A 25,626-nucleotide genomic window follows, 5' to 3' on the forward strand; every position below is an offset into this window, starting at 1 on the left:
CACACTCTGTACAATGCTACCTCCACTAACCGAAGCCGTAGCCGGCCAAGTGCTGGTCAACAAACTCCTCCATGTCTCGCACAAACTCTCCATACCATCCCTTCTGATCGTGACAGTTCTCATTAGCACCGTCCTCATTCTCGCCATCAAGAATGTCCAGTCATCTCCGTACCCCCTACTCAATGGCAAGAAAGGCTTCGAGCTCCTGAACACACGACCTAAGAAGGAATTCATGGCCCATGCGTGGGACATGATCTCCAGACAAATCAAGGCCGCCCCAGACGAGATCTTCCGCGTCATCGGCGAGGTGGGCGAGATCATCGTGCTTCCGCCCAAGTATGCACATGAGCTGCGTAATCATCGCGATCTTAGCTTCTCTCAGGCTGCATATCGTGTGAGTATAGCTCGGACGTTGGGCGATCTCTAGGGAAATGAGAGACGTTGATGACACTGATGATGAGCAGTGGTACTATGGTCATCTCCCCGGCTTCGAAGGCTTCAGAGAGGGCACCACGGAGAGCCAGGTCATGAAGCTCGTCGCTCGACACCAGCTCACGCACCAGCTTACACTAGTTACCAAGCCTGTCTCCGAGGAGGCGGCTGCCGCACTGCGAGATATCTACACAGACGACAAAAGTAATGGCAAATTACCCTAGCCCCTTAACTCCTTACACATTCAAGAGCTGAAACCATATACTAACCATTCATCAGACTGGCATGAAGTCGAGATCAAGCCAGCTAATCTACAGCTCATGGCGCGCATCACATCACGCATCTTCCTGGGCGAGGAGATGTGTCGCAACCCAGACTGGCTCCGCATCACCGCCACATACACCGTGCAAGTCTTCCGCGCCGTCGAAGAACTACGCTACTTCCCCACCTGGCTACGTGATGTTGTGCACTGGTTCCTTCCCCAGTGTACCGCAGCGCGCAGAATGGTGCAGGAGGCGCGCAGTCTCATCGAGCCGTTGCTGGAGACGAGGCGTTCGAAGAAGACAGCCGCGGCGCTCAAAGGCGAGAAGTGTGAGTATAATGATGCGATTGATTGGTTTGAGGGTCTGGCGCGGGAAAAGCAGCTGCAGTATGATCCTGCTACTGCGCAACTTTCGCTGTCGGTGGCGTCACTGTATAGTATGTCCAGGACTCTGACATGCCTAAGCGTCGGTGCTGATGGTGGCATTCAGGTACGACGGACTGCTTTACACAGGCGCTCCTCGATATCGCCGCTCATTCAGAGTTGATCGAGCCACTACGCGAGGAAATCGTGCAGGTGGTAGGGAAAGGCGGCTGGGTGAAACACTCGCTATACAACCTCAAACTGATGGACAGCGTCCTGAAAGAAAGCCAGCGTCTCAAGCCCATCGCCATGGGTAAGCCAGCTTGCAGCACACACTGCTCACACCACTGACAACGCACAACAGCAAGCATGCGACGATACACGACCAACGAAATCACGCTCTCCGACGGCAACGTGCTGCCCAAGAACCGCTTCACCGTCGTCTCTGCAAACCAGCACTGGGACGCCGCATTCTACGAGAATCCCGAAGTCTTCGACGGCTACCGCTTCCTTCGCCGACGGCAGGAAGGGGACAAGACAAAGGAGAACCTGTCTCAGCTGGTCAGCACAACGCCTGATCACATGGGCTTTGGCTATGGCCTACATGCGTGTCCCGGCCGCGCGTTTGCCTCCGAGGAGATAAAGATTGTGCTTTGCCATGTGCTGATGAAATATGATATCAAGACTGTGCCTGGCTCGGACCTGACGCCGCGTCGGTTTGGGCTTAATATGACGGTTAATCCGACGGCCAAGGTTGCCATTCGGAGGAGAGATGATATTGCTATCATCTGAGAGATGGGCGTCGCAGGCGCCAGAATGGTAAAGTGATGTTTGATATGTGGACGCCTGAACCTTTTATGATTGAACGATAATATGGCTTTGATAGCCTCTCGATGTGGTCTTTGGGATCTCTACTTAATATATCTTCCATATCACACTCTCTGCGTTATTAGTCCTTGGATGAAGCTTGTATGACAGACAGCTCAAGTCAAGCACCGAATTATCCGTAAAGACTATTACAATCCTTGTCGCAATATGATTGCTTTCTCAGATATATTTTCCTCCGTGACATCCTCTGCCTGTTTCCCACGCTTTTGCACTTTCCCAGCTCATGAGCTTCCTTGGAATGACTGATAGTATGGTCAAGTACAAATAAGAAAAAATGATCATTTCTTGCTTTAGTATTGTCATTTCCTCCACCCAAATAAAACAAAAAAAAAGACTACAGTAGCATCGCCTAGACCTTCACAGATTCGCATGATTTTATTGAACTCACAAAACCCGCAAGCCGGGCCTGACTACCTTAAAGCAGCCCATCAAGCTCAATGTCCACACCAGCCCTCTTCCGAACCATAATCTGCGTCCATGGACTAGCCTTATTCGTCATCCCCTTCGTATCCGGAACAATCGTAGTATCCTCAGCAAGCTTCCACTCATACTTGGCAATGATATGACATAGCACTATCTTGATCGCATTAGCAGCGAATACCTTACCAGGACATTCGTGCCGTCCCAGGCCGAAACTCAGATGATCGGCGCTCGTGCTGACGAGTTGCGCGGTGGCTTCGCACCCGGGCTGTTGGCGCAGATTGTAGAACCGCATGGCGTCATACTTTTCGGGCTCTGGGTATAGCTCCTCGTCCATCATGCGGATTGAATCAACGTTGAGACGACTGCCCTTTTTAATCAGGAGGCCGTTGGAGAGGGTGACGTCGTCGGTGGCGTAGCGGCGCAGGGTTACTATGAGGTCGTTGGTCAAATGAAGGTGCAGAAGGAGATCTTAGTCAGACTTACGAATGCTGCTGGGCTTCCGACGCTGCGACTCTTTGATAGCGCTGTCAAGTCGTTTCATGTGGAACAACGAAGCCTTGTTCCACCCATGTGTGCGTAAGACGGTAATTAGCTCGTCTCGGATCGAGGGGATAAATTCAGGATGCTGTGCCAGATCAAGCATGGTCTGTTGAACCAGATCAAACGAATTGTGGATCGCCAGAAGGGATAGTGTGAGCTGGAAAACACCATCATCGCACTCTGAGCCCGTTGCTGCGCGTTGTTCACTTGCCCATTCCAGTGCGTCTTCGAATTTTGGGTCAGGCTGACCCTTAGCACGAGCTTCCTCCTTTGCTTTCTGACGAGCTTCAACGAGTGGGCGGATCACATGACGCGCTTTCCTCTGTTGTTCGCGGAGTCTACGACAGCTGGGAAGAAACCAGTGGACGATGGGCCGAAGTACCCTGGGAAACAGACGTAGCTGTGATGATCCAGTGTAGAAGATCGCTGTATAGCTCTTGGTTATCTCGAGCCATTCTTCGTTCCGACAAAGTTGGGATCCCAGGAAGATACGTGAGGACATACGAGCAATGATGTCAAACACCGCTGCCTTGAGGTTCGTCTCATGCCATTCTGCACGGTCAGTACGATGTTGCCTCTGTTTATAAGGAGTCTCACCAGTTGAGGGTCCGAAGTTGATGTCCAGAGCATAAGCTGTCTCTTCAGAGACCGGCACAATTACGACACACAGATGTTGGGTTAACCACTTGCGTACCACCGATTGGACAAATTCGTCGTCCCTCCCAATGCAGTTAACAACCTCGAAGCCTGGGAGACTGGCATGATGGTCCTGCATGGTGTTAAGTCGTAGAAAATCTGCGCGAAATCTGAAAAGGAGACATACCTGCTTTAGAGCCTTCGTCAAGCTCAGGCGAGGATCATTCCGAATTTCGTCAGCAAAAGTCGACGGCAGTACGAGAATCTCCCCCCAATCAGTATACATGCGGAAGGGCTTGTATGGATACAGATTCCGTGCTTCTGCAACAATTTCTAGACTGGATCTCATGAACCTCCTCTATCGATTAAGGTAATAATAAGTCATCGATCGCTGGCATTGACTGGACAAAGCTACTCACCCTCGCCTTCTCAGTGGACACAAAGAACGGCTTTGCTGGGTTGACCAGTGAGACATCCTTAAGATGACTGTACTTTGACTTTGATATAATGAAAGGGTAGCAGAACAAAGCAAGAGATAGTATTAGAAAGGTAGGGTCCACGAGGAGGAACATCATATTGTAGTATGCCTCCATTGCAAGACTCATCTCATTTGCTTTTCAGACGATGAGACACTCGATGGAACAGACACTTCGGAATCCCAGTGGCGTTAGCCAGCTTAGATCTGTAATTCTAAAGACCATTGTCCTCTCCTCAAAGCCCTAAAGGGGGAATCGTCTATGCCGAGAATTTCGTACCAAACTACAGACCTGTCTTCCTCGTGAACCGTTTTGATCAGCTCATCATTATTCCCACGTCATAGATAGCTATGAATCGGTGAGATCGTGATGCTTTCGATATACATCGATGGAGCGCGGCAGACCTCTTCGATCTGATCGTGTTCTTGCCACTTGGTTGGAGCCGTGTGAAGGAAGACGTCTCGTCTCGAGACCAGGAAGCGGCTAGTTGTCCTCCGGGAAAAGTCACCCTTGCCCTTGCAGAAACATCTTCTGTAGCAGCTCGTGCGAACATTGGAGCAAACACATCATACCACTCGGCCCAGAAGTCCACGCCATCAAGTTCCGAAGTCTAAAACTGACTAGAAACGGAAGGCAGCCCGGGGGAGCACCATCAATGCCGGCGCTAAGCCGTATCAGGACTAGCACCACATCGCAGCGATGATCGTGGTCTGCTTGGCATTTTGCTAGCCTGATATAGTCTAGACCTGCTTTGGCTTACTACTTAGTCAGCCGCGCTTGTTTCATTACATGCATTCACGGAGCCCTCCGAATCCGTTTACAAAGAATAAAAAGTAGCTTTTAGCTACTAGATATAGGAGATTCAATAGATTAGAGTTAATAAAGTTAATCAGTTATTCTATCTAGTCTAGCTATACTCTAATTATATAAGTCTAATATTCAATAAGATCTGAGTAACAAGGATGACATAATAGAAATCCCATACGCTCTTCAGCGACACCATTTCGTGACTTCGTCGCATGTATGACATCTCCAGATCATGACGGAGAAATACCACGATGGTTACAGTCATGCCAGATATCCGCGGCCTTGTACACAAGCTCTGCGAGCAACGCGGATTACCTTTGCTAGTCACGGACCTCATAGCTGGATGCCTCGACTACCGCGATCTGCTCAAGATCAACATCCTTTCGCGAGCTTTGAATGTTCATGCAAATGAGATCATCTACAGAGATATCGCCATTGATCTCTATGGCGCCGAACGGTCTGATGAAAGAGCCGCTTTGCTACTCCGCTCTCTACTCACGCGCGGAACAGCCGCCAATGCCGTCCGCACTCTGTCTCTGGCTGGCGACCCTTTGCTGCACTGGAGAAATACGCTTTCGCCGGTAGGAGGACATGAAAGCGTCGAAGCTCCGCTTCGCGGCAAGACGCCTCCTGATATACTTGCTAATCTGAGCGACTTCACGCAAGAAGAGATTGGGCTATACGACAACGTCGCCACATTCTCCTCCGCGAGTCGGACTCTACCTCAGGCGCAGGTGTCTATATGGACACTTTGCCTTCACATCCTTCGTCTCACGCCTTCTATCCAGGACTCGAACATCAGCTCTGACTATTTCAGGGTGCCGGAGGTCCGTGACACCCTGCAAAAGATGGCTAGAGAGGGCTTTTTCCAAAAGCTTCAGAGGTGCAATCTGTGCTTGGACCTGCTATACGGAGAGCGTCGCCACGCCAGCGTCGTAGAAGATTGGGATAATGCGTTGCTATTTCCATTCATGGCGCCGGCCATCAAGAGTGTTGCAGCAGTGATGAGTCTGAGGCCGGACGCCGTCCGCCACCTACGACCAGGCGGATCCTCAGTCACACGACTGGTTTTGTATCACTACCAGATTGGCGACTCCGATATGATTGCCTTGCTCGCGGCCACGCCTGGTTTACAGTACCTTGAGTACCACGCCGTGACCGACTACGCATGGCTTACTTCGTCCCGGAGGCAGGCGATATCGGAACATGCTGTGGGCCTCGATCCTCTATACGACGGACTGTGCCACGTGGCTCATAGCTTGAAAGAGCTGCACACATCGCACGACATCCAAGAGGACAGCATCCATTTTCAGAGGGGCTATGCTGCCGGCCATGAACCCCCTTTCCGCCTACGAAAGGAGTTGTCGAGTCTTGCACAATTGCACACCTTGACTATACCCTATGCGACGCTACTCGGCTGGACCCGCAAAGACTATGATTGGGATTGGAATGAGATCCTACCTTCATCTCTCCGCCACATCATCTTGAATGACAACCTAAGTGACAATTGTCTCGTCGATGGTTGGAAGGATGAGAGCTTGATGCCGGTCATTACAAAGCTTCTAGAGTGGCTGTCGGCTTTGCACGGGGAGGACGAGACTGCAGAATTTGGGCTACATTTGTTCCAGCTTGATTCCGACTTCAACGAGCCAGTGCAGCAGGAGTTGTCTCGAACTTGTCAAGGGCTTGGTGTGCCGTGCTCGATTCAGAAGATCCATCCGGATCGCAACAGACCAGCACCCAGACCTCAGCTGGCAGGGGGTCGCGGGACAGGCAACGTAGGGAGAGGCCGCGGACGAGGACGCGGAGTGTAGGCCTACCAGTTACAAGGCCGTTACTTCAAGAACACGACATTGGGAGAAAGAGGCTTTTCAGCACCTCGCACATACGGACGAGGGACTGCCAGTATACTGGCTTTGCGACTATCTACTCGAGCACGATACGCTGGGCTTTGCGGCGCGGTCGTACGATTATCCACCATGTCAACTCTGACAACAGAATCGCTCCCAATATTGCGCTTGCCATATGACCCACAAAGAGTCAAGCAATCTCTGAGTGCTCTATCTGCGCTGACGAAGACGACATAGAAACCAGTGTTGGCACACAAATATAGATTGCGGCAGAAGGACTCACGCATTAGCTCACTTGTTACTGTCGAGTTATCATCGTCTCTAACTATGTCGATAGAGAACTTGGCTGTATCGTTGAACGGCCGATCGAACGGGTGGCCGGAAAGCGGTCCGGCTGTAGGATCACCTTTGAAGTAGATCCGTGAGGTCTCTACGGTGCTTCTAGGCTCGTACGTCTCGAGTTCAATGACGCCTGGCACCGTGAATGGTTTGCAATGCCCGGATCAGAGCTGCTACAAAGTCACATGACAATCCTAGCACATTCTGGTTTGCCTGTTTGCCCGATTGTCTGAACCCAACACGAACTTGCGAGCTGATTGTGTCGTGTTTAGGCAGAGTACACAGTACAGAATCGGCCCCTTTGGCTACACTGGAGCCTATATTTAAGTCCACGGCCGGGTCGGCCGGGCTGATCTATGTATAGTCTTGGTAAGGGTGATCTGTAGTTTTGACTATGATTCTCAGTGTGCCTTAGCCTTGTGACACGAGGGCTTGTCCCGGCACGACTCAGTCCTACTTTGTAAGCAATTTACGAAGTAAAGAAGACCTGAGTGAACTCAAAGATACCGTCTCTTTACTCCTTCCAGATTCAAAACGATGAGAAGACCTTTATTATTCCTAACCTGCTGCCAATAGCTCAGCTATACTATAGCCTTAGCAGCCAATTTGCTTACAAAGATTCCATTTCGTGTGAGTAAACACAAAAGTATCTGAAACACTTGGCACAAGTAGCATTAATCTGTCCAAATCATATTGCTATTTAACAGTCTCTGAATAGCATCAGGTAATCAACAGATGCATTTCGACAACTCTATAAATTCTCCAACTCGATTTACCAACACGTTGCGTCGCAATGGCGTGAGTCATATAGCAATGACGTTTCGCGCCTGATCAGTACACCTTTTGGAGAAGTGTTCGGTTCTATGTCCAGAAGCAATGCTCAAGGCCTTGTGATGGCTGGATCGAAGGCAATCCAGGCTTGTCACCTTGATTCCCGACTCTTGTAATCTGCAGCTTGTCAATAAAGACCTGGCAGCCCCACCGACCGTATCTAGATTCACAAGGATTCAGGATGCCTGTGTTGGTCACATCGTTCTTGTTGAGGATGCCATAAGTCGAGATCTTCCCTTGGCCGACGATAGACCTGTCCGGGTTGTTGACGAGGTATTGCTGTGTCGCGATAGGCTCAGCACAACGCATATCATAGCGGTGTTCGCTCTGGTACGTCTGCTGACAACGGAAAATGGCCAGCTCGACTTCCTTGGCTACCTGCCAAAGATCAGCAACAGTACACCAAAAGCAGGTAAGCCTGAGGGCCATCTCGCACAGCATCTCGAGCGATGTCGAAGACGTGTGCACCTAATGACCCATCGAAGGGATATTCGATAAATTCTTAGCGCTGAGACACCATCAAACGATATCTCCGCAATTGTCGTTTCGATGCTGTTTAAGCTATTGCTAACAGGTGCCTTCCAAGGTTACGTACCCCTTCCTGGATGTAGTTCTGCACCTCTCCTGGATGCACAAGGTATGGTCTTCCTATTAAGCCGGATGAGAAGTAGACATCGCTACCGACAGCTAAGGCAGCCATGGCAGAAGGTGTTTGTCCCTCGGGTAAGCCCTTGTTCCGAGCATCGTCTCGCATCTCTTCGTACGCTTGCCTAGCTAGCGAAGGCAGCGCATTGCGGACGGTGTTTGCATCTTCGGCGAAGCGCTTGGCCGAGGACCAATGGAAATATCCTGCGTCGGTCTCATCTACCACATATTCAGGGAAGTTTCACGGCATTTGAGGACATGTTGGACTCACCCTGCTTGATATCGAGTGTTGCAGATGCAAATCCCTGGATCAGGCAGAGGCAAAAGAGGAGGAAAATGCTTTTGAACTCCATTGAAGATTTGGATAGATTGAGAATCTTGCGAGATTTGAATATGATAATCTATACATTTTCAACGTTGTTTCAAATGGTTATAAAAGGATTAAGGATCTTAAAGACCGAAAATAGGTCAGTCGTACATCACACCAGCCTTGACTGTCAAATATGTTGTAAGTCTACTGCTATATGCTCGACGTGGTTACCTGAAGGAACTGACCGGGTTCTCCTACCAGGGCCTCGACTGTTGTAGATGTTGGAACAACTCCGCCCCTTTCTTGGCAGGGGCTGCAATGTCAACTCGACCGGTGCAGATACCTCATCGACTGCTATGGCCCTCATCAGCTCAGGCCACCTCTGTTGCGCCGTACTATGATATAACGAGAAGCGAAAAGGCTGATGTGTGGGGGATACTTTTCTTAGGACCAACCGAATCCTCAGGATTTCTGGCAAGGCGACCGGACGAGCCAATCGCGCGTAACACAATGTGCTTCTTCATCGACTGCTGCTCAGAGATGTTATATGATGTGTAGAGGTATGCCATGACAGTTTTCCGCTTGCTCAATTTAGTTTCATCTGATTCTTCCTGTTACCATCAGGCTAGAAGATGTCTCTTTCATTCTTTGCCCTCTGGGCATCTTTAGTAATTACATCCTACTGCTTGCCCTCAGATATCACTCCAGCAACTTCTCTTCTACGTCGAAACAACCCCGATCCAGCAGACCTCTCGTGGATCAAGAGTTGGGCATCTGCCGGCGACTCCTATTCGGCAGGCATCGGGTACGTGTTGACCTTCCGTCAATCAAGTATCGATACTCAACGATCATGTATTGATGCTAAGTGATGGTGTCTAGAGCAGGGAAAAAGTACGGCGGATGGGGCGACTACTTCTGTTCGCGCTATGATCAGTCGTTCCCCGTGCTCATCAACACCGACCCTCGCCTTGGCAGCTCCAAAGGTCGGAAATTCACGTATCGGCCATGCTCAGGAGCCACAATAGATGGCATCACAAGTCAAGTCAAAGGTCTGCCGGACGCATCGCAGGACCTCATCACGCTCAGCGGCGGCGGCAATGATGCGAACTTTAAGAACATGCTTAACGAATGCGTCTTCCAATGGCTTTCTAACGCCGACCCACTCACCTCGTTTTGCCAACGTGAGCTCGATAAAGCGCAGGCGACCATCGACTCGGCGGACTTCCATTCGAAACTGGTAAGTGACTCATCTAACGACATTTATTGTTTTAGCAAACGATTTCTAAGGTGTATAAATACAGGACACCCTCATTGATAATGCTAAGAAAAAGCTCAGGTATGGCGGCCAGATCATATACGTTGGATATGCACAGTTCTTTGGGCAAGACAGCAAGCAGTGCGATGACATTACTTGGGTAAGAAGACCATACAAACGACACAGGTATAGCCGACTCATGCAACGTAGGCATTCTGGTACGAGATCGGCAAGCGCGAATACCTTACCCAGGACAAGAGAAGACGGATGAACAAATTAGTCACAAACATGAACAAGGTGTTGAGCGATGCCGTTGGTCGCGCTTCAGGAGATCTGGTAACATTTGTCGACTACAACAAGTACTTCGCGGAGGGTCGCGGCCGTTTCTGCGAAGACGCGTACAAAGAGACCAATCCGAACCGCTACGGCTTGCTCTACTACGAGTGGAACACCGACGACAACGCAGACGAGACCGACGGATTTACAACGTCGGATGCTAGATCTCCAAGCACGTTCACGCCGAGCCTCGTCATGAACGGCACGTTCGAAGGCAGCATCAACGACTTCGTGCGGCAAAACATGGCAAAGCACCCTGATTGGCATATAAACATGCCAGTCGCGCAAGGCGCCCCGCCCAGAATTGATACGATCCAGGCGACGGAGGAACAGCTCGCGATCGGCTACTCCGCCGGCGTCCTCCCAGACAGCTACGGTCGAGTCTTCCATCCGCGGCCAAACGGCCATCAACTCATCGCGAATCTCGTCTTATATCAGATCGAGGCAAACTCCGCGAAAAAGATCGCCAAGCATTGGCCGGCAGAAGAGATCACAAGGGATACGTGTCCGGCCGACAAGGGCAGCTTGAGCCCGACAACACTTCCTCCAGTCAACGTCGACCTCGGTATTCTGACCTGTAACGTCCAACACGACGATGGCGACGAGATGTACTACTTCCCCCGTGAAGCGGGTCTTCAGGCGATTGCCAACTTCTGCTCGGCAACTCATAGTGCTGGCATGGTCCTTGGCTCTAACATGGCCGTAGAGGGTGTTGGGATCATTGTCGAAGCTACAGCCAACGATAAACTCGACGGCTGCCCCTCCACGGATGCATCAACGGATAGGTTCGAGCACATCTGTAATGAGCGGCTCATAAACGCACTCGATAACTGTAAGTTTGGTTGGACATTGGCGAATTATGCTCTCGTAATTATGGAATGATCTGAACTGACAATGGAAACTAGGCGATACTAAGAAGCGCGGAAGCGATTCATGGAAGCAAGGTGGAACTTTCTATCGCGATTGCATTACCTGGTATTTCGGCCGTCGACCGCGGCAGTGAAGGTCGACCGGATTGGCGGCAGTTCACCTGTGAGGCCAGCAGGACCAGCAGCGCTCGTGTAATCAATCGTCAACGCACAACTTTGTTTCGAACAGCTCTGGCATTTGGTCCACGTCTTTGTGAATCCTTACAGCAGCTGACATACAGATGACGATGGAGTTTGATGTACGTGAGGCTACGAGACGGGCCATGATGTTTGAGAGGTGTGGCGCTCCAGACCAGTGAGACCCTTGATCATGGGTCCTATGTTGCTGCCCTTTGCTGATTGAAGAAGTTGTATTGAGTAGAAGTTGAGTCTGTAAAAGATAACTTAAGTATAGAACACTAAGTTCTAGTATTACTACAGCGAGAGTAGATCTTTCTATACTTATCGTGGACGGTATGTGTCAGCGGGCCACACTTTTTTTTTGCCGAGGGCACACACCTTGAAAGCATACTCATATACATCAAACCTACTCCCCCCCTCTCTAAATATCCCTCTCTTCGTACGTAATACGTGCCTATCTATATATATTTTCTCTCTTTATATAATGGCGTAATAGATAGCCTATCTCTAGATGGAGATTATCTTAAAATATACCTCTAGTTATACCTAGAATGATCTCCTAGCCTAGATTAAGCGTGTACATAGTATTATAGTATCCTATCGTACGCTTAAGCGCTATTTCTCTATATAGAAGATTTAAAAGGACTCTTCTTTACTTCCCTCTTCCGTACGAGAGAGCCTATAGAATAGAATCCGTACTCTTACCCTTAAACTAGCTCTTCTAGATACTAAGATTATTCGGATCCTTTAAGAAGAAGGGTTTAAGATCTTACGGAGTTCTCTATATTACTATTATATAGATATAGGTATCGTATAAAAGGTACGGGGTATTAATATATAATAGGCTAAAAGTAAGAAGGTAATACAGCTCGTATAGGAAGGCTTAGAGTTAGGAGTAATTAATAGGTTTAGTCGAGGCCTACTCCATACATATTTCCTAGGAGCTAGAGTCTAGATTACACGGTATCTATACCCTTCTATCTATATATAAAGACTTATTCTAAGAATCTATCTAGAGATTGGCTATTTTAGGCTATAAAGATCTTAAATCCAGAGGGCGTACGACGCCGCTATTATGATTTTCAGCGCTATAGAGGCTAGTATATTATAAAAGGTCCTAATTATATCTAGAGTATAGATAGGTACCATAAGCTTAGCTTATACGGTATTAAGATCTATGCCTATATAGATATATACTTAAGATATATTATCTAGGCCTATATTAGTATCTTATCTACTATAGCAGTTAGTTATCTCTTTTAGTTTCTAGAAACTTTAAGAATTAGAGGTATCTAGCCACGCTTCGTACGAAGTGATAGAGGTAGTAAGATAACTTATATAGTAAATATTTAGTGGAATCTCCGCCAGGTTAATAACCTAGAGATTCTACTAAATTAATACTAGATATTTAGGATAAGTATATCTAATTAAAGGATTAAGGCTTAGTAGGCATAGCTTTCTAAGGCACTCTTATTCCGATAGAGGGTATGTATCGTACGGTAGTATATTATACTTAGCTAATAGATATTTAGAACTTCTTCTTAGAGCTTAAGTAGAGAGGTATCTTTAATATATAGAGTTATATAGATCGGATTACTATTTAGGTAATCTATATCCCAATTCTCTATACGGAAGTTTCAAGCTTCGTATAGATATAGAATTAGTATCCTATTTAAAAATAGAGAGATCGACTATCTACTATCTCTAGACCACCCGTACGAAATTACTTTATACTAGCTAAAGGTATTAAACGTGGAGTAGTACCTATTAATTAAGAGGCTCTTACTACTATCCGAGGCTAGGTAGGAGCTTAGGATATAGATATATATCTACTACCTAATATACTACTATAGTATACGAACTAGCTTAAAGATCTTAGCTTTAATAGAGGTATACCGCTTCGTACGGCTAAAGAACGGAGAAGTCCATTTATGGATATCTATGTTCAGCTACGCCGTAGGATTTAGGACTATATCTATACTAGAATAGCCCCTCGGCTAGAAGTCCTAGTATATCTATATCTAGATCCTAATTAGTTTATAAGTATTATTCTTCCGTACGAGAATAAAGAGTGGTATACTAATAGACTATATAGGGAACCTCTCTTAAGAATGTTAAGGCGTCTAATCTTAATAATAATAGGGTAGATAAAGGATAATCTAGGAAGTAGCGTCATACGGGAGTACTTTAGTTATTCTATAACTTATAGCCCTATCTCTCTTTTCTAATATTCTCCTTATATAAAAACCTTTCCACTCTTATCTTAAATAGCTATACCAGTATTAAATACTTTCTATAACTACTACCCTAAAACTAGGACGCACCACTCTTTATACGAAGTAGCTACCTATCTAGATTACTAGTAAACCCTCGTTATTAATATAGAGATTATTAATCTTACTTCATCCCTAATCGGATCTCCCTCACCTTATCTAAGATTATATATACTAAATACTTAATCCCTTACTCTTCGTACGAGTGTACCTCCTCTAAGCCAGCTAGTAATTATTATTCCTAAGGCATAAACTTAATATCTTCTTATACTATAGCCACCGGCTAGAGTAGATACCGTATAGATAATTACTCGTATAAGAGGAAACATCCCGCTTATTAAATAGGAAAGACAAGCATCTATATATCGTATGACTATATCTTATAGTGGAAAGAAGAAGAGGGATAGCAAGATATTCCTTTCTATATACTACTATGTTACTATATATATAAAGGAAGGAATAGTTCTAAGAATAATAGGCTATAGTCGTACATGGTTAACTCTCTCTCCCCTCTCTTATTTTATATACTTATTTACTTAATAGAAGCTATAATAATCCCGGTAGTTAATACCTATTTCTAAGATATTATAAGCTTCGTACAAGATATACTTCTATGGGAGTTTAGAGTATCTCTATAGCTAAATAAGTTCAAGGCCATAGATTCTCTATATATCTCTACTAGTATTAAGGGCTAGTAGAATAAACTAACTAACCTTCTAAATTCCATGTACGAGAAGTATATAGTGGATGAGTTCTTTATATATAGTAAGCTTTTCGAGGGAGAGGGTACTATAAAGAAGCTAATCCAGGTCTATATATATAGATAGGTATTAGAGGTAGTGGAGAATAAGATTAAGAGCCTAGCACCATCTATATAAAAGAGGCTAAGGACTAAAACAATCTAGGATAAGGATCCCTTCTAGGATCTAATTTAAGACCTAGAAATCCAGCGTCTTATCCGGAAGGCAGTATCCAAGAGAAGTTATATAAAGGTTAAAACTAAAGGAGAGTCTCGTACGCTAAAAATAAAAATCAAGAAAGAGCTTAAGTTAGAGACGCCTAAGGATATCAAGAATAAGCCTTCTTACCCCTCTCTAAAAGAGAAACTTCATATATTAGATCTTACTTATACGAGTAGTACTAAAGGCTCTCCCCCTATACTACCTAGTTCTTCTAGTCTTTCTATATAGCTAATATCCATAGTAGAAGCTGAAACCTCTATACGATAATCATCCATTAAGAAGGAAGGTAGAGAGAGTAATAAAGAGGATGATATTACCTAGAATTAATCTATAGGGATAATAATAAGGTCAAAAGGGAAAGGAAAAGAGTCTTAGTAGAGAAAGCCAACTAATTATATAGATTTAGGAGCTATTACTCCTCGTATAGAAGAGAATAGCAAAGTAGATATTCTAGTATACTCTAAAATTTTAAAGTTTTTCTTTCGTACGAGGGGCTTAAAGTCATATAATATAATATATACTAGTGCTAGACTAGGCCTAGTGCGGGGCTAGGCTCCCACATTTAATTCTACCTAAGCTCCACTTTAGCCTTACCTTTAATACCTTTAACCTTACCTCTAAAACTTTAAAATTCTCTCTTAACACCTCGTATAAAGCTATTATAGCTTTAAATTCTTTCTCTAGCCCTCTAGGCATCACCTCTTATATCTAGTATCACTAGATCTTCACTAAATAGGCGGATAAGATCCTTAAAACCCCACCCGGCGCCACTAATTCTGACCCTAGTCTTTATATAGGCTAAGCTCCTGCCTTTAGCCTTATTAGATCGCCTACACCTACTACGTACGAGTAGGTATTCTTCTATAACCCTATTATAGCTAATAAGCTATTAGAGATCTTTACCTTTAGTATTCGTACTAGCTATTCTAACTATAGATCTTTAATACTAACTTTAGTATAGAACCTAATCATTATATAAGCTACTAATTGGCCTATTCGAACATGGGAGAATCGCGCTATATATAATAGCACCCTTACTCTAGTTATCGTACGCCGCGGTGCCCTTAAGGCTAAGGCTCTCTTATTATAGCGGGCTTCATATATAAAGGCCTTTATTATCCACTCTCGCGGTTAGTAATACCTTCTTTAGAATTAGTTATCGTATATATACTAATATTAAACCTAGGGTTTAAGAATACTATACCATGCGATAGATATATTCGTGCCTATAATAGTATAAATGAATTTAAGACGTACGTAGGCTATATTAGTCTATATAGCTACTTTAATAATACCTACTCTAACTATATATATACCGAAGTAACTACCCGCTATAGTAAGAATTATAAGATTAAGGATATAAAGGATCTCTCGTACGACGAGTTTACGCGCCGTTTCCCTAATAGTCTACCATAGCCCCGCCCATCTTTAGCTAGTAAGCGTGTAGTAGGTAGCCTTAGCAGCCCTCCTAGCGTAAAACGTATCACATAATCTTAGGAAAGAACTGGTTAGCATGGATTTCTAGGGAGATAGGTGTCGTACGACACATAAAGGTTACATTATAAATATATAGTAGTAGAAATTAAAGAAATCTATACTTAAATCCTATAGAAATCTTAAGCTAATAACTTTACCTAATTAATACTATTAGGTCTAGAAGGGACTTCTATAGAAAATGGCTGTAGAGACTTCTAACTTCTAACTTTTGAGTTTTAGAAGTGTGGCCCGCTAACACATACCGTCCGCGGTATATACTCCCTTATACTTAGGTTATTCACTTACTCTAGATCTATATCTAATCTTAGTCTCTCTGGTAATAGTATAGAGAGAGACTTCATATATATTAAGTTATTAGTAGAACTTAAGATATACTAAATCTTGAAGAGTCCTTATATAATCCTTAAGATTATCTAAGGTCTTACATATAGAAATATCTTATGATAATGAAAAGTATTAAAAGAATCTTATAGTATAGGGATCTTGCTATAATATAGAGAGGGATGTTAGTAGTGTTCTAGATGATAAATGTAGTTAGGCCCAAAGCAACGCTAGATCGTATACGGACTAGCGGAATACCATGTCAACCCACGACACGACGCAAGCGGATGGTCTTGCTTGTGAAGGCCAGAAACAAACCGATTCTGCAACGCACTGTATATCACAAACAACACACAATCAACCCATCCTCGACCCGCCCCAGACGACCGAACCTCCCCTCTCACTCTCCCCCTCCCGGTCACTCATCCACCTCTCCAGCATGGCAACCCAACAGCCCGAGCTCTCCTCCTCCTCCACCACCACCACAGACCCCTTCGTCTCCATCTCCTGCCTCGACTTCCTCCTCATCGAGCTCGTGCCCATGGCATACCGCATCGCCGCCGAACTCTCCGCCCGCGAGGAAGATTGGACACGGCCAATTGGCGCTCTAAACACTACCACCACTACTACTGGCACCTCCTCCCGAGCGCAGGACACGACGAGTACGACTGGGGGAGGAGGAGGGGGTGGAGGTGGAGATGGAGGTACGGCCGGCAGCGTTGCCATCGTAGACGACGAGGAGACGCGCGAGGCAGTGTTCTACAGGTTGGAGATGCTGGGGTACCGCGTCGGACTGGGGATCACGGAGCGGTATGGCACTCTCATTCCCCCCTCATCTACTCTCCTTTCTCCATTTCCCCACCAAAGCCATGAACGATAAATGAAAATCAAGAACCCTTAACCGCAACACCCACTGACCCAACCCAGATTCTCCCGCGACAAGCCGCGCTCCACAGACGCGCTCGACACCATCAAATTTCTCTGCAAGGACATCTGGCTGCTCGTCTTCCGCAAGCAGATTGACAATCTCAAGACGAATCACCGGGGCATATACGTGCTGACGGACAACGCGTTCAAGCCGCTGACACGCATGTCGGCGGAGAGAGGGCAGGGCGATAGCATGCTGGCGCGGGCACAGCCGGTACGTTAAACCTTTTTTTTTTTGGATGAAGGGAGATCAGAGTTGAGTGAGGGAAATTGGCTGACCTGGTTGGCTGGACAGTTCTTGTACTTCCCTTCGGGCGTGCTGAGAGGGGCTTTGGCGTCGATGGGAATTAACGCGACGGTGCAGGCGGAAACTACTGCTTTACCAGGGGCCACTTTTCAGATCAAGACGGTTGGGGCACGGCCTTGATCGTGCTTTTCGGACATAGAATTGACGTACGGCATATTTGATCGCATCTAGCGCGGCGTTGCATTGGGAGGCTCAATACCCGGAATGGTTACATATCTAAGCATCACGACACAATTCTCTCATGCTCAATTTCACTCGACACAGCATGAAGCATCGTGCGTACATACTGACGTCAGAAGAGGAGCAACAGTCTGTCATTTGGGCTGCTAAGTCTGCTCACCGAACACTTTACGTATCTATTTTACGATTATAATCTGAGCGTCTTTCATAGGAAGGAGCTGTTATAATCTATCTGCCAAGCATTAGCACCGGCCATTTGTCGCATCCTCTCTGCGGTTGGGGGACAAGAGGTGATGATAGGAGCTCGAAGGTGATGATAGGAGCTCGAAATGCACAGGCGTACTCACTTTTGGGGTGGGTTACGAACGAATTCGACACCCTTCTCGATGTTGCCCTTGAGACCTTCCACGGCAACCGAAAGAAGCTTCTTCTCGGCGTCGTTAGCCTTGCTGACAATGTCGATTGCCTTCTTGGCACCGTTGGGCTAGAAGACTGTTAGCTGAAAACTACCATGAGTGGGTGTCGAGGCTTACGCCGAGCTCGATAGGAACGGAGAAGAAGTCAACACCGACGGCTTTCTGGATAGCTTCGCCACCCTCGATGCCGGGCAGGTAGACGTATGATGGCTCGATTATGCCAGACTCTCCCTTGACGGCCTTTGCTACCTTCTCGGCGAAGCTATGAAAGCGTTAGCATATAGTCCAGACAGTTCCAATGACAACTTACCGGAAGCCAGCGTATGCCATGGAGAGAGTCGCTGAGCCGGCACCGTCTTTGGCCTTTACGACCTCGTCACCGCCAAACTGAACGCCTGAGTGCACAATTAAGCGACTGCTTCAACGATCGAGTTGGATATCTTACGGTTGATGAGAGCATCGAGCTTATCAGCAGGAATATCTACGGACGGTTGAGCTTGGCTGAAGAGAGGGACGATGGTCTCGCCGGAGTGACCGCCCACAACAGGGATCACAAGCTCTGATGGGTTCTTTGAGCCAACGATCTCACCGACGAAGGTCTCGGCACGGACAACATCAAGGGTGGTAACACCGAAGAGTCTGGTAGGGTCGAAAACGTTTGCGCGCTTGAGGACCTCGGCAGCGATTGGGACGGTGGAGTTGACAGGGTTGGAGATGATGAGGACGAAAGCCTTGGGGCAGATCTCGGCGATACCTTGCACGAGACCTTGGACAATGCCAGCGTTGATCTTGAACAGGTCGTCACGGGTCATACCAGGCTTTCCTGTATGTAGGTGATGAGTATGGTGAGCTCGTGTGGTTCGGTGGCGGACACATACTTGGAATGCCAGCTGGAATTACAACGAGCTCAGCACCCTTAAAAGCCTGCTTCATACCATCATCCTTGGGAAGGTACCCAGTGATTTTCTACACAGTCTTAGCATTAATTGTATGTATGGAAAGTTATCGTTCGATCGTACCGCTGGAGAGGAGATGTGAGAGAGATCGGCTATCAATATTGTCAGCATCTGAAATTCGACGTCATGAAGCCAGCAGCGAATTGGTCTGGTGTCATTCCGTATCGACGCAGAAACACAAGATAGCTATGAAATGATGTTGTGGGCTTACCTGCGACACCGGGCGTGTTGACGACATCGTATAGAGCCAATTCAGTGATGAGGGGGCAGGCCTTGAGGAGCAGCGACAACGGCTATGAATCTCTAGTCAATTACAATCCGTCTAGAAGCACTGCTAGAGGGCTTTACCTGTCCAATACCACCGGCAGCACCAGCAACGACTATGTGAGATCCGGTCAGCGGTGATGAAGCTCATATGATCTGTCAATAGCCCATACCGGCTTTCATTGTGTTGATTGGGCGGGGTTTTGTACGGAAATCGAAGTTGTAATGAGTCCTGGATGAGAATCAGAATCTACTCAAGATGTATGAGACAGCATAGAGTCTTACAGAGTTCAATGGCAGATGAAAGTATAGCGTGAGTTTTGAGGAAGAGTGGGTAGGTTGCGGCGGTCAAGGGCTGGGCGGGGTGTTTTGGATGATTGGGGATGAATGCGGGGCACACGGACTGCTGCTCAGTAGGGTTGCAGGTACACAAGCGCACGGTCGTTAATTCGAGTAATATAGTGACCGGCCGGTCCTCAAATAATGACGTTGCGAATGTTTCAAGAATCCAGGTGTCATGCCAGTAGTCCTCAAGACCATTTATATCTCTCAAATCCGTGTCTTCGGCCGGGAAAAACCACCCCAAGACACCCTCGGCCAAGGCATGTGAAGTGTACACTCGGAAACAGTCGGGCTCGAAATACATGAGATAGAGCAATCAACGCCTTGCCAGACAGACACTATATGTAGACCGCGGTTCGACTGGGTCCACTTTATCGAAATAAAGAATGAATATGTGACATTCCGAGATGTCCAAGATCCGCTTGCACCATACTCCACTCAGTATCTCCTTTAGGACAACCAGTTTCCGGTAGCTGTCAAAGCCTGCCCATCAATTCGTAGAAATGGCCTTGGAACGCCAGAACAGAAGATATACAATGCCTGCTTGATTTGCCCTGACGGGTCTTGCGGACCCGACTGTATGACAAACCAGAGTGCCCGACAATCAAGAATACACATTGTCAACAGACGTAAAAGCAAATGCAAAACATCGTCATGCGAGAGCCACTGTCAACAGCATGCATCAAGGACCATAGTCCTCGCGCTCTCCCTCTGCATCAGCCTCCGGATCATGTTGTCGATAGTTTTGCGGGTCTTGTGCACCTGAATGGTCAGGTCCCCTCTGGGGGACAGAGTACATTTGCTAGCAATATTAGAATGTATAGTTTTGCCGACTTCGCAGTGACTTACCGGTTGTTGCATGCCGTACGGTGCGTACATGCTCTGATCAAACATCTGCTGCTGCGCCTGTGGGTAGCCGGCTGATGGATCTGGTACACCTGGTGGGAACATTCCCGGAGGTCCCTTGTACTCTTGCTCAGATATGTGTTGACTCATATGTTCCGGTGGTCCCATAGGATACTGCTGCGTATGCATACCCATCGGTGGAACACCTTGCTGGACTGCAGCTGGTGCAGCTGGCGCAGGCGCTGATTGTCCTCCAGTCCGCTTGTGTGGGCTAGCATCCTCGCGTGGAACAATGTCGATAAGGAAGTCGAACATATCCGATTTGATCAACGCAGACGCAATGTCGGAACGCTGTAGAGTGCGGCGCTTGTTCTCCTCAGCGTGAATCCAGGCACGCATGGTAAGCTCTGTGATGAAGATGTCGCAACCCTTTGCGAAAAGAATGGGGGCTTCCGCGGATATCATCTTGACTTCTGGATCGGCCTTCATGACCTTTTTGATTCTTGCCAGAGGCAAAGGGTGTATTTTGTAGTCATGATCCTCCGTCTCCAGCTTCGTGATCTGATGCTGCCAATAGGTATTAAGGATATCGCGGTATTGTCCGTTAAGACCTTGATTGACCTAGAGCACCGTAAGCACATATCAGTTGCACAGAAGGGAGGTGAGTGTATACATTGGCCCACGAGCCTGTGAATAGTTGTGGATCTGGCGCGTGGCCTGAAGCGGCTATCTGGACCAAACAATCAGCGACGAGGATTTATATGAGACGTATTCGATTCCACATTGGTGACGTACTGACGCGCTCGCACCTGTTGATGAAGTCAGTATATAAACAGTCTCTAGCTAGTCTGTGTCTTTATTGCAGGATGGAGCTTGGGCGCGTCGCGACCAGCGGATGACGTACCATAGTGACCTGAATGCTCAGTCTTGTATGCAGGATTGCCATTTTGCCCGTCATATCTGCGTGGCGCCTGTTGGCGCATCTTTTGCTGGCCTGGTATGCTCGAGGGGTCCATGGGTCGCGAAATTTGTGCGCCGGACTGTCGCGACGGAGCTCGCCTGGGTGGGCGGAAGAGGGCTAGAGTGTGCGTCACTCAAGGAGAATGAGAGATCAAGAGAAGGTAAAGGGCAATCGAAATGATCCGCCAGAGGGATGAGTCAGTTGCTCTGGTGCAGACGAGGATGTATGAGATGCGATGTCGAGTGAGTAGTGCTGCGCTGGATGATGGTGTAGCTTGTTAAGAACGCACTGTTAAGATCAGGGAAGCGGGCGGGGAAATTGGTGCTGTGCCGAATGGAGGAGGATCTGATGGCTGTCCGTGTGGGATTATGCGCGTCCAAAGGTAAGACCAAGGCCAGATGGAAATGCGCTGAGATGTGCAGCTGTGTATACTGTGTTTACTTGATGGTGTGGTAGCTGTCGAGCTCGTCGTCGAATGAGAAGCTTCCTTGCTTGTCGCGTCTCTCAAAACCTGGCTGGTGTTGTAGGGCGGCGAATCGGGAGGCTTTATGGGTAGAAATAGCTGGCCCAGCGAACCACAATGGAGAGCAGCTCGGCACTTTTGAGTAAATACTATATGGAGTTTGTCTTGGGGAGGATTGGATGAACTGCTTTTATATATACTCTACCTTCATATTCAGCCTAGCAGTCCCATCCCATCTATTTATTCCAACCGACCCCATCCCTCTCTGCTGGTGGACCTAATTACCTTCTTCTGGCAATCTACAGCCGCCGCTGGAGGACCATGATTGACAACGCATCCATTCGCTCCATCATTCCTCCATGCCCTCCCTCTCTTTCACCTGCCACACAAGACATCAACAAGGCTAGGTAGGCTTGATCGTGTCGTGCCTTTGCATACCCCAGCCGTAGCATTGCGAACATCTGCACTTTGCTGCGCCGTCTGAGTATGCGTGGGTGTGATTGGCTGAGAATGTGATTTGCTGGCGAGGCTGACCCAAATGGATGCCACTGATGCGTTGTTCTGCCCTTCAAACTGCCTACAATGCATCCGCTAGCGTGCAAGATTTTCTTCATGGCAGTCAGGATCTGTAAATAGCATTGCAAGCTTCACTTTTTCTCGATGAGCTGGCTGTATAGGCTCATGGGGTGACGTCGAAGGATGGCATTTGCAGCGTCGCGATCACACTGCGTCGAGATTGTGCTGCACGAACATATCATCAAGGTCGAATGACTTCAAAAAGTGTGCACCTTGAAAGCTGTCGGGGACATACGTGTACAATCGGTGTTTGTTTCTGTTATGGTCATCGTCTTGTCGGTGCTTCGTCTCTTTTTGGTAATATTGATACCCAGATATTACAATGATCTAATTATCCATGGATTGAGGTGGTTCTCAGACTAATTAAGGCATCAGAACTCATGCCTGGCGTGACGGAATAACTTCGGTAGGGGGCCGAGCTTTCGTTAATTTAGTACGAGGGTAAGATTTCTCAAAATTCTCAGGTCGAGCTTTTTAATTTTTCAGCCCAGCATGACTGAAATCAGTCAGCCGAACCTAGCTCTCGACTCTGATGATGATCTTTCAGAAGATCAGATACAAGGCCTGCTGAAAGAAGCAGAGGAGCGCCTTCGCGAGCGTGCAAGCACCACGTCATCCACCATACAGCTTTCCGAGAAGCAGTTCAGATTTCCGAAGCTGGATGCTGGCGAAGTCAACAAACCATACGTCCAAAACAAAAATGGTGTAGCTCACGCCGACTCAGCACGGCTGCTCTCGGATGAAGAGAGAAAGCTCGCCAACGGGTTTCGGAAAGTGGAAGACCCTGTTGCGCTCAAGAAGAGAAAGGTCGAGGTAAGCACTGCCCATTCCTTTCGTTGCCAATGAGGAAGATAAACCCAATCATTCCTTGATGCAGATCAGCGCTCCGTTATGGAATCGCCCTGCAACATGAAAGTTCTTTTCATAGTTACTCTGAGGCACATTTCAGTTGTTTCGCACTTGCCCGTTATTTTTTTGGCAAATAATGGGATTGACAAAAGTCAGGAAAAGAAAGCTTCTGCCGGTCCGCAATGGTACAATCTGCCCAAGACAGACTTGACGCCTGAAGTGAAGCGTGATCTTCAACTCATTCAGATGAGGGGTGTCCTTGACCCACATCGTCACTACAAGAAAGAGTCTGGAAAATCGAAAGCACCAGAGTTTTCCCAGATTGGAACAATTATTGAAGGACCTACCGAATACTATAGTGCTCGGATTCAGAACAAAGACCGAAAGCGGACTTTTGTCGACGAAGTTCTTGCTGCAGAGGCCCAGAGTGGACGTTTCAAGAAGAAGGCTAGCGATATTCAGATGGCAAAGGCCAGTGGGAAGAAACGGCACTACCAAGCCATGAAGGAGAAACGAGCGAGCAAGTTCAAGAATGGCTGATGTCCAAACTCTTCCTTGTCTCAATACAAACACTACTCTGGCGAGCTACCTCTATTGCCAGCAACACCATCGAGAAGGCATTCCCACATGACCTTACACTCTGTTGAAACACAACTCATGGAAGACTATATGATCAATCGAACTGGCAATGTCAGTCGGATGAATCTCAAAGAGTCTCGCCGGGGCCATGGCCCATTTAGATGGGTGCTAGTCAGGCCAATCGAGGTCACAATGGGGCAACTCAGACCTATCTTGTGGTTGATGGAGCACGAAATGAGCGTGTACGCCGTACAATAGTCCCCATTGACGAGGCAGACAGAAAGCGGTCACGAATGGCACATGGGCCACGATGAGCGACCGTGGCCGGATATCGATAGAGACTGGAGGACAAAATCGTTTCGAGCAATGCAATATTGACGATGTTGCACTTGAATCTACAATGTATCTCTCACGCCGACTCAAGTCGGCCGGTGTGAACGTTTCGACCCGTGCACCAATTACCTTTACGACGACGTCATCTGTGTTTCGCTCTGATCACTAAGCGTCTGTGCCTGCAATCTGTGCCTGCAATCTGTGCCTGCAATCTGTGAACGCGTATAGCAGCCAGATCGAAGCGAGGCAGATGCGCTCGTTGCCAGCTAGGCTCGCCGGCCGACGCAAAGTCATCGACCAGCCTTAATTACCTGCGGAACCAAATCTGGCTACGCAAGATACAGCGTAGCATCAACCGCGCCGCAATGTAGACGAAATGTTAGTTCCATATAGATGTCTGGCCACGGCTAGCTATAGCTGAGCTCGAATGACCATTCATCGTCCTCTTATTCATATCGGTATCCGAACTGACACACAAATGGCTAGTGGGTCCGTTGGCATGTGGGAGGTTCGGCACGTAAGATTCGTTAAATCCATACGCAGGTGCATCCCGAGCAAACCCAGTGCATACACGAACAAATACAAGGATTCATAGAGGTGAGAGTCATTACTGTCCTAGCTTGATACAGGCGGTCGATATTGAGATGAGATGGGTTGGTCTGAGGATGTTGTGTTGGGTAGCAGCATCGCGTCCGCGAGAGAATGGTATGGAGGAGATTAAGTTCAGGGAATCAAGGAGTGTTTCAGAGTTACGTGCCGGTGTCCTCGACATTCCTTATTATTGTCATTGTTGTTGTTATGAATGAATGACGCATGGCCCTCTGACTGGTAGGTTGGGTTCCTTCGGGCTTCAGTAGCAGTGCGGCGGTCCAGCCACCACTCTCCGCGCTAAAATTGACCCGTTTCCGAACTTCCAGGTCTTTGAGGAAATATCAACCCACCTGAAAATTCTCCTTCATTCCCCTACAAACCTTACCGTCCATTACGGACCTCTACTTATCATTCACTGTCATTGTTTCTGTTTAGGACTGTTGGCGACAGTATCGTGCTGAAGTCTAGAGTTCTCCCTGCTGCACAACCTCGCCCAAGTGGCACGACGCTCTATATTCGCCAACACCACAAACCTTCACAC

At 47.4% G+C, this 25,626-nt stretch overlaps 9 protein-coding genes across 9 annotated transcripts; 5 read left to right on the top strand and 4 right to left on the bottom strand.

Moving 5' to 3' along the window:
• Positions 1–13: 13 nt before the first annotated feature.
• On the top strand, positions 14–1,924 carry EJ05DRAFT_518789 (cytochrome P450 monooxygenase; the record flags this gene model as incomplete). Its single annotated transcript, XM_033748710.1, has 5 exons — positions 14–394; positions 465–636; positions 712–1,131; positions 1,185–1,370; positions 1,422–1,924. The coding sequence occupies 5 exons, from the start codon at positions 14–16 to the stop codon at positions 1,847–1,849; spliced, it is 1,587 nt and encodes a 528-aa protein (XP_033598597.1). The 3' UTR covers positions 1,850–1,924.
• Positions 1,925–2,233: 309 nt separating this feature from the next.
• On the bottom strand, positions 2,234–4,607 carry EJ05DRAFT_512694 (cytochrome P450 monooxygenase). Its single transcript, XM_033748362.1, has 5 exons — positions 3,964–4,607; positions 3,732–3,902; positions 3,506–3,677; positions 2,852–3,460; positions 2,234–2,797 (listed from the first exon to the last, which is right to left on the bottom strand). The coding sequence occupies exons 1-5, from the start codon at positions 4,147–4,149 to the stop codon at positions 2,361–2,363; spliced, it is 1,575 nt and encodes a 524-aa protein (XP_033598598.1). The 5' UTR covers positions 4,150–4,607; the 3' UTR covers positions 2,234–2,360.
• A 471-nt stretch (positions 4,608–5,078) lies between these two features.
• EJ05DRAFT_487947 (uncharacterized protein) lies at positions 5,079–6,641 on the top strand (the record flags this gene model as incomplete). Its single annotated transcript, XM_033745652.1, has 1 exon — positions 5,079–6,641. The coding sequence occupies one exon, from the start codon at positions 5,079–5,081 to the stop codon at positions 6,639–6,641; it is 1,563 nt and encodes a 520-aa protein (XP_033598599.1).
• Positions 6,642–7,877: 1,236 nt separating this feature from the next.
• EJ05DRAFT_512696 (uncharacterized protein) lies at positions 7,878–9,371 on the bottom strand (the record flags this gene model as incomplete). Its single annotated transcript, XM_033748363.1, has 4 exons — positions 7,878–8,225; positions 8,443–8,711; positions 8,764–8,893; positions 9,258–9,371. The coding sequence occupies 4 exons, from the start codon at positions 9,369–9,371 to the stop codon at positions 7,878–7,880; spliced, it is 861 nt and encodes a 286-aa protein (XP_033598600.1).
• EJ05DRAFT_91507 (SGNH hydrolase) lies at positions 9,123–11,638 on the top strand. The gene is made up of 4 exons (XM_033750054.1): positions 9,123–9,607; positions 9,682–10,039; positions 10,104–10,217; positions 10,268–11,638. The coding sequence occupies exons 1-4, from the start codon at positions 9,435–9,437 to the stop codon at positions 11,273–11,275; spliced, it is 1,653 nt and encodes a 550-aa protein (XP_033598601.1). The 5' UTR covers positions 9,123–9,434; the 3' UTR covers positions 11,276–11,638.
• Positions 11,639–16,800: 5,162 nt separating this feature from the next.
• On the top strand, positions 16,801–17,689 carry EJ05DRAFT_478174 (transport protein particle component). Its single transcript, XM_033744403.1, has 2 exons — positions 16,801–17,305; positions 17,423–17,689. The coding sequence occupies exons 1-2, from the start codon at positions 16,935–16,937 to the stop codon at positions 17,643–17,645; spliced, it is 594 nt and encodes a 197-aa protein (XP_033598602.1). The 5' UTR covers positions 16,801–16,934; the 3' UTR covers positions 17,646–17,689.
• A 563-nt stretch (positions 17,690–18,252) lies between these two features.
• Positions 18,253–20,191, bottom strand: EJ05DRAFT_487951 (malate dehydrogenase; the record flags this gene model as incomplete). Its single annotated transcript, XM_033745653.1, has 9 exons — positions 18,253–18,393; positions 18,443–18,587; positions 18,636–18,720; positions 18,771–19,148; positions 19,204–19,291; positions 19,345–19,373; positions 19,493–19,574; positions 19,630–19,661; positions 19,831–20,191. The coding sequence occupies 9 exons, from the start codon at positions 20,189–20,191 to the stop codon at positions 18,253–18,255; spliced, it is 1,341 nt and encodes a 446-aa protein (XP_033598603.1).
• A 378-nt stretch (positions 20,192–20,569) lies between these two features.
• EJ05DRAFT_502619 (histone-fold-containing protein) lies at positions 20,570–21,749 on the bottom strand (the record flags this gene model as incomplete). The annotated part of the gene is made up of 5 exons (XM_033747287.1): positions 20,570–20,689; positions 20,737–21,354; positions 21,407–21,463; positions 21,529–21,542; positions 21,638–21,749. 5 exons carry the CDS (start codon positions 21,747–21,749, stop codon positions 20,570–20,572), a joined length of 921 nt encoding a protein of 306 aa, XP_033598604.1.
• Positions 21,750–23,250: 1,501 nt separating this feature from the next.
• On the top strand, positions 23,251–24,297 carry EJ05DRAFT_91967 (Fcf2-domain-containing protein). The gene is made up of 2 exons (XM_033750056.1): positions 23,251–23,546; positions 23,611–24,297. Exon 2 carries the CDS (start codon positions 23,625–23,627, stop codon positions 24,120–24,122), a length of 498 nt encoding a protein of 165 aa, XP_033598605.1. The 5' UTR covers positions 23,251–23,546; positions 23,611–23,624; the 3' UTR covers positions 24,123–24,297.
• The last annotated feature ends 1,329 nt before the right edge of the window (positions 24,298–25,626 follow it).

Source organism: Pseudovirgaria hyperparasitica (genome assembly GCF_010093815.1).
Source record: "Pseudovirgaria hyperparasitica strain CBS 121739 unplaced genomic scaffold EJ05scaffold_12, whole genome shotgun sequence".
NCBI classification, from domain to species: domain Eukaryota; kingdom Fungi; phylum Ascomycota; class Dothideomycetes; order Acrospermales; family Acrospermaceae; genus Pseudovirgaria; species Pseudovirgaria hyperparasitica.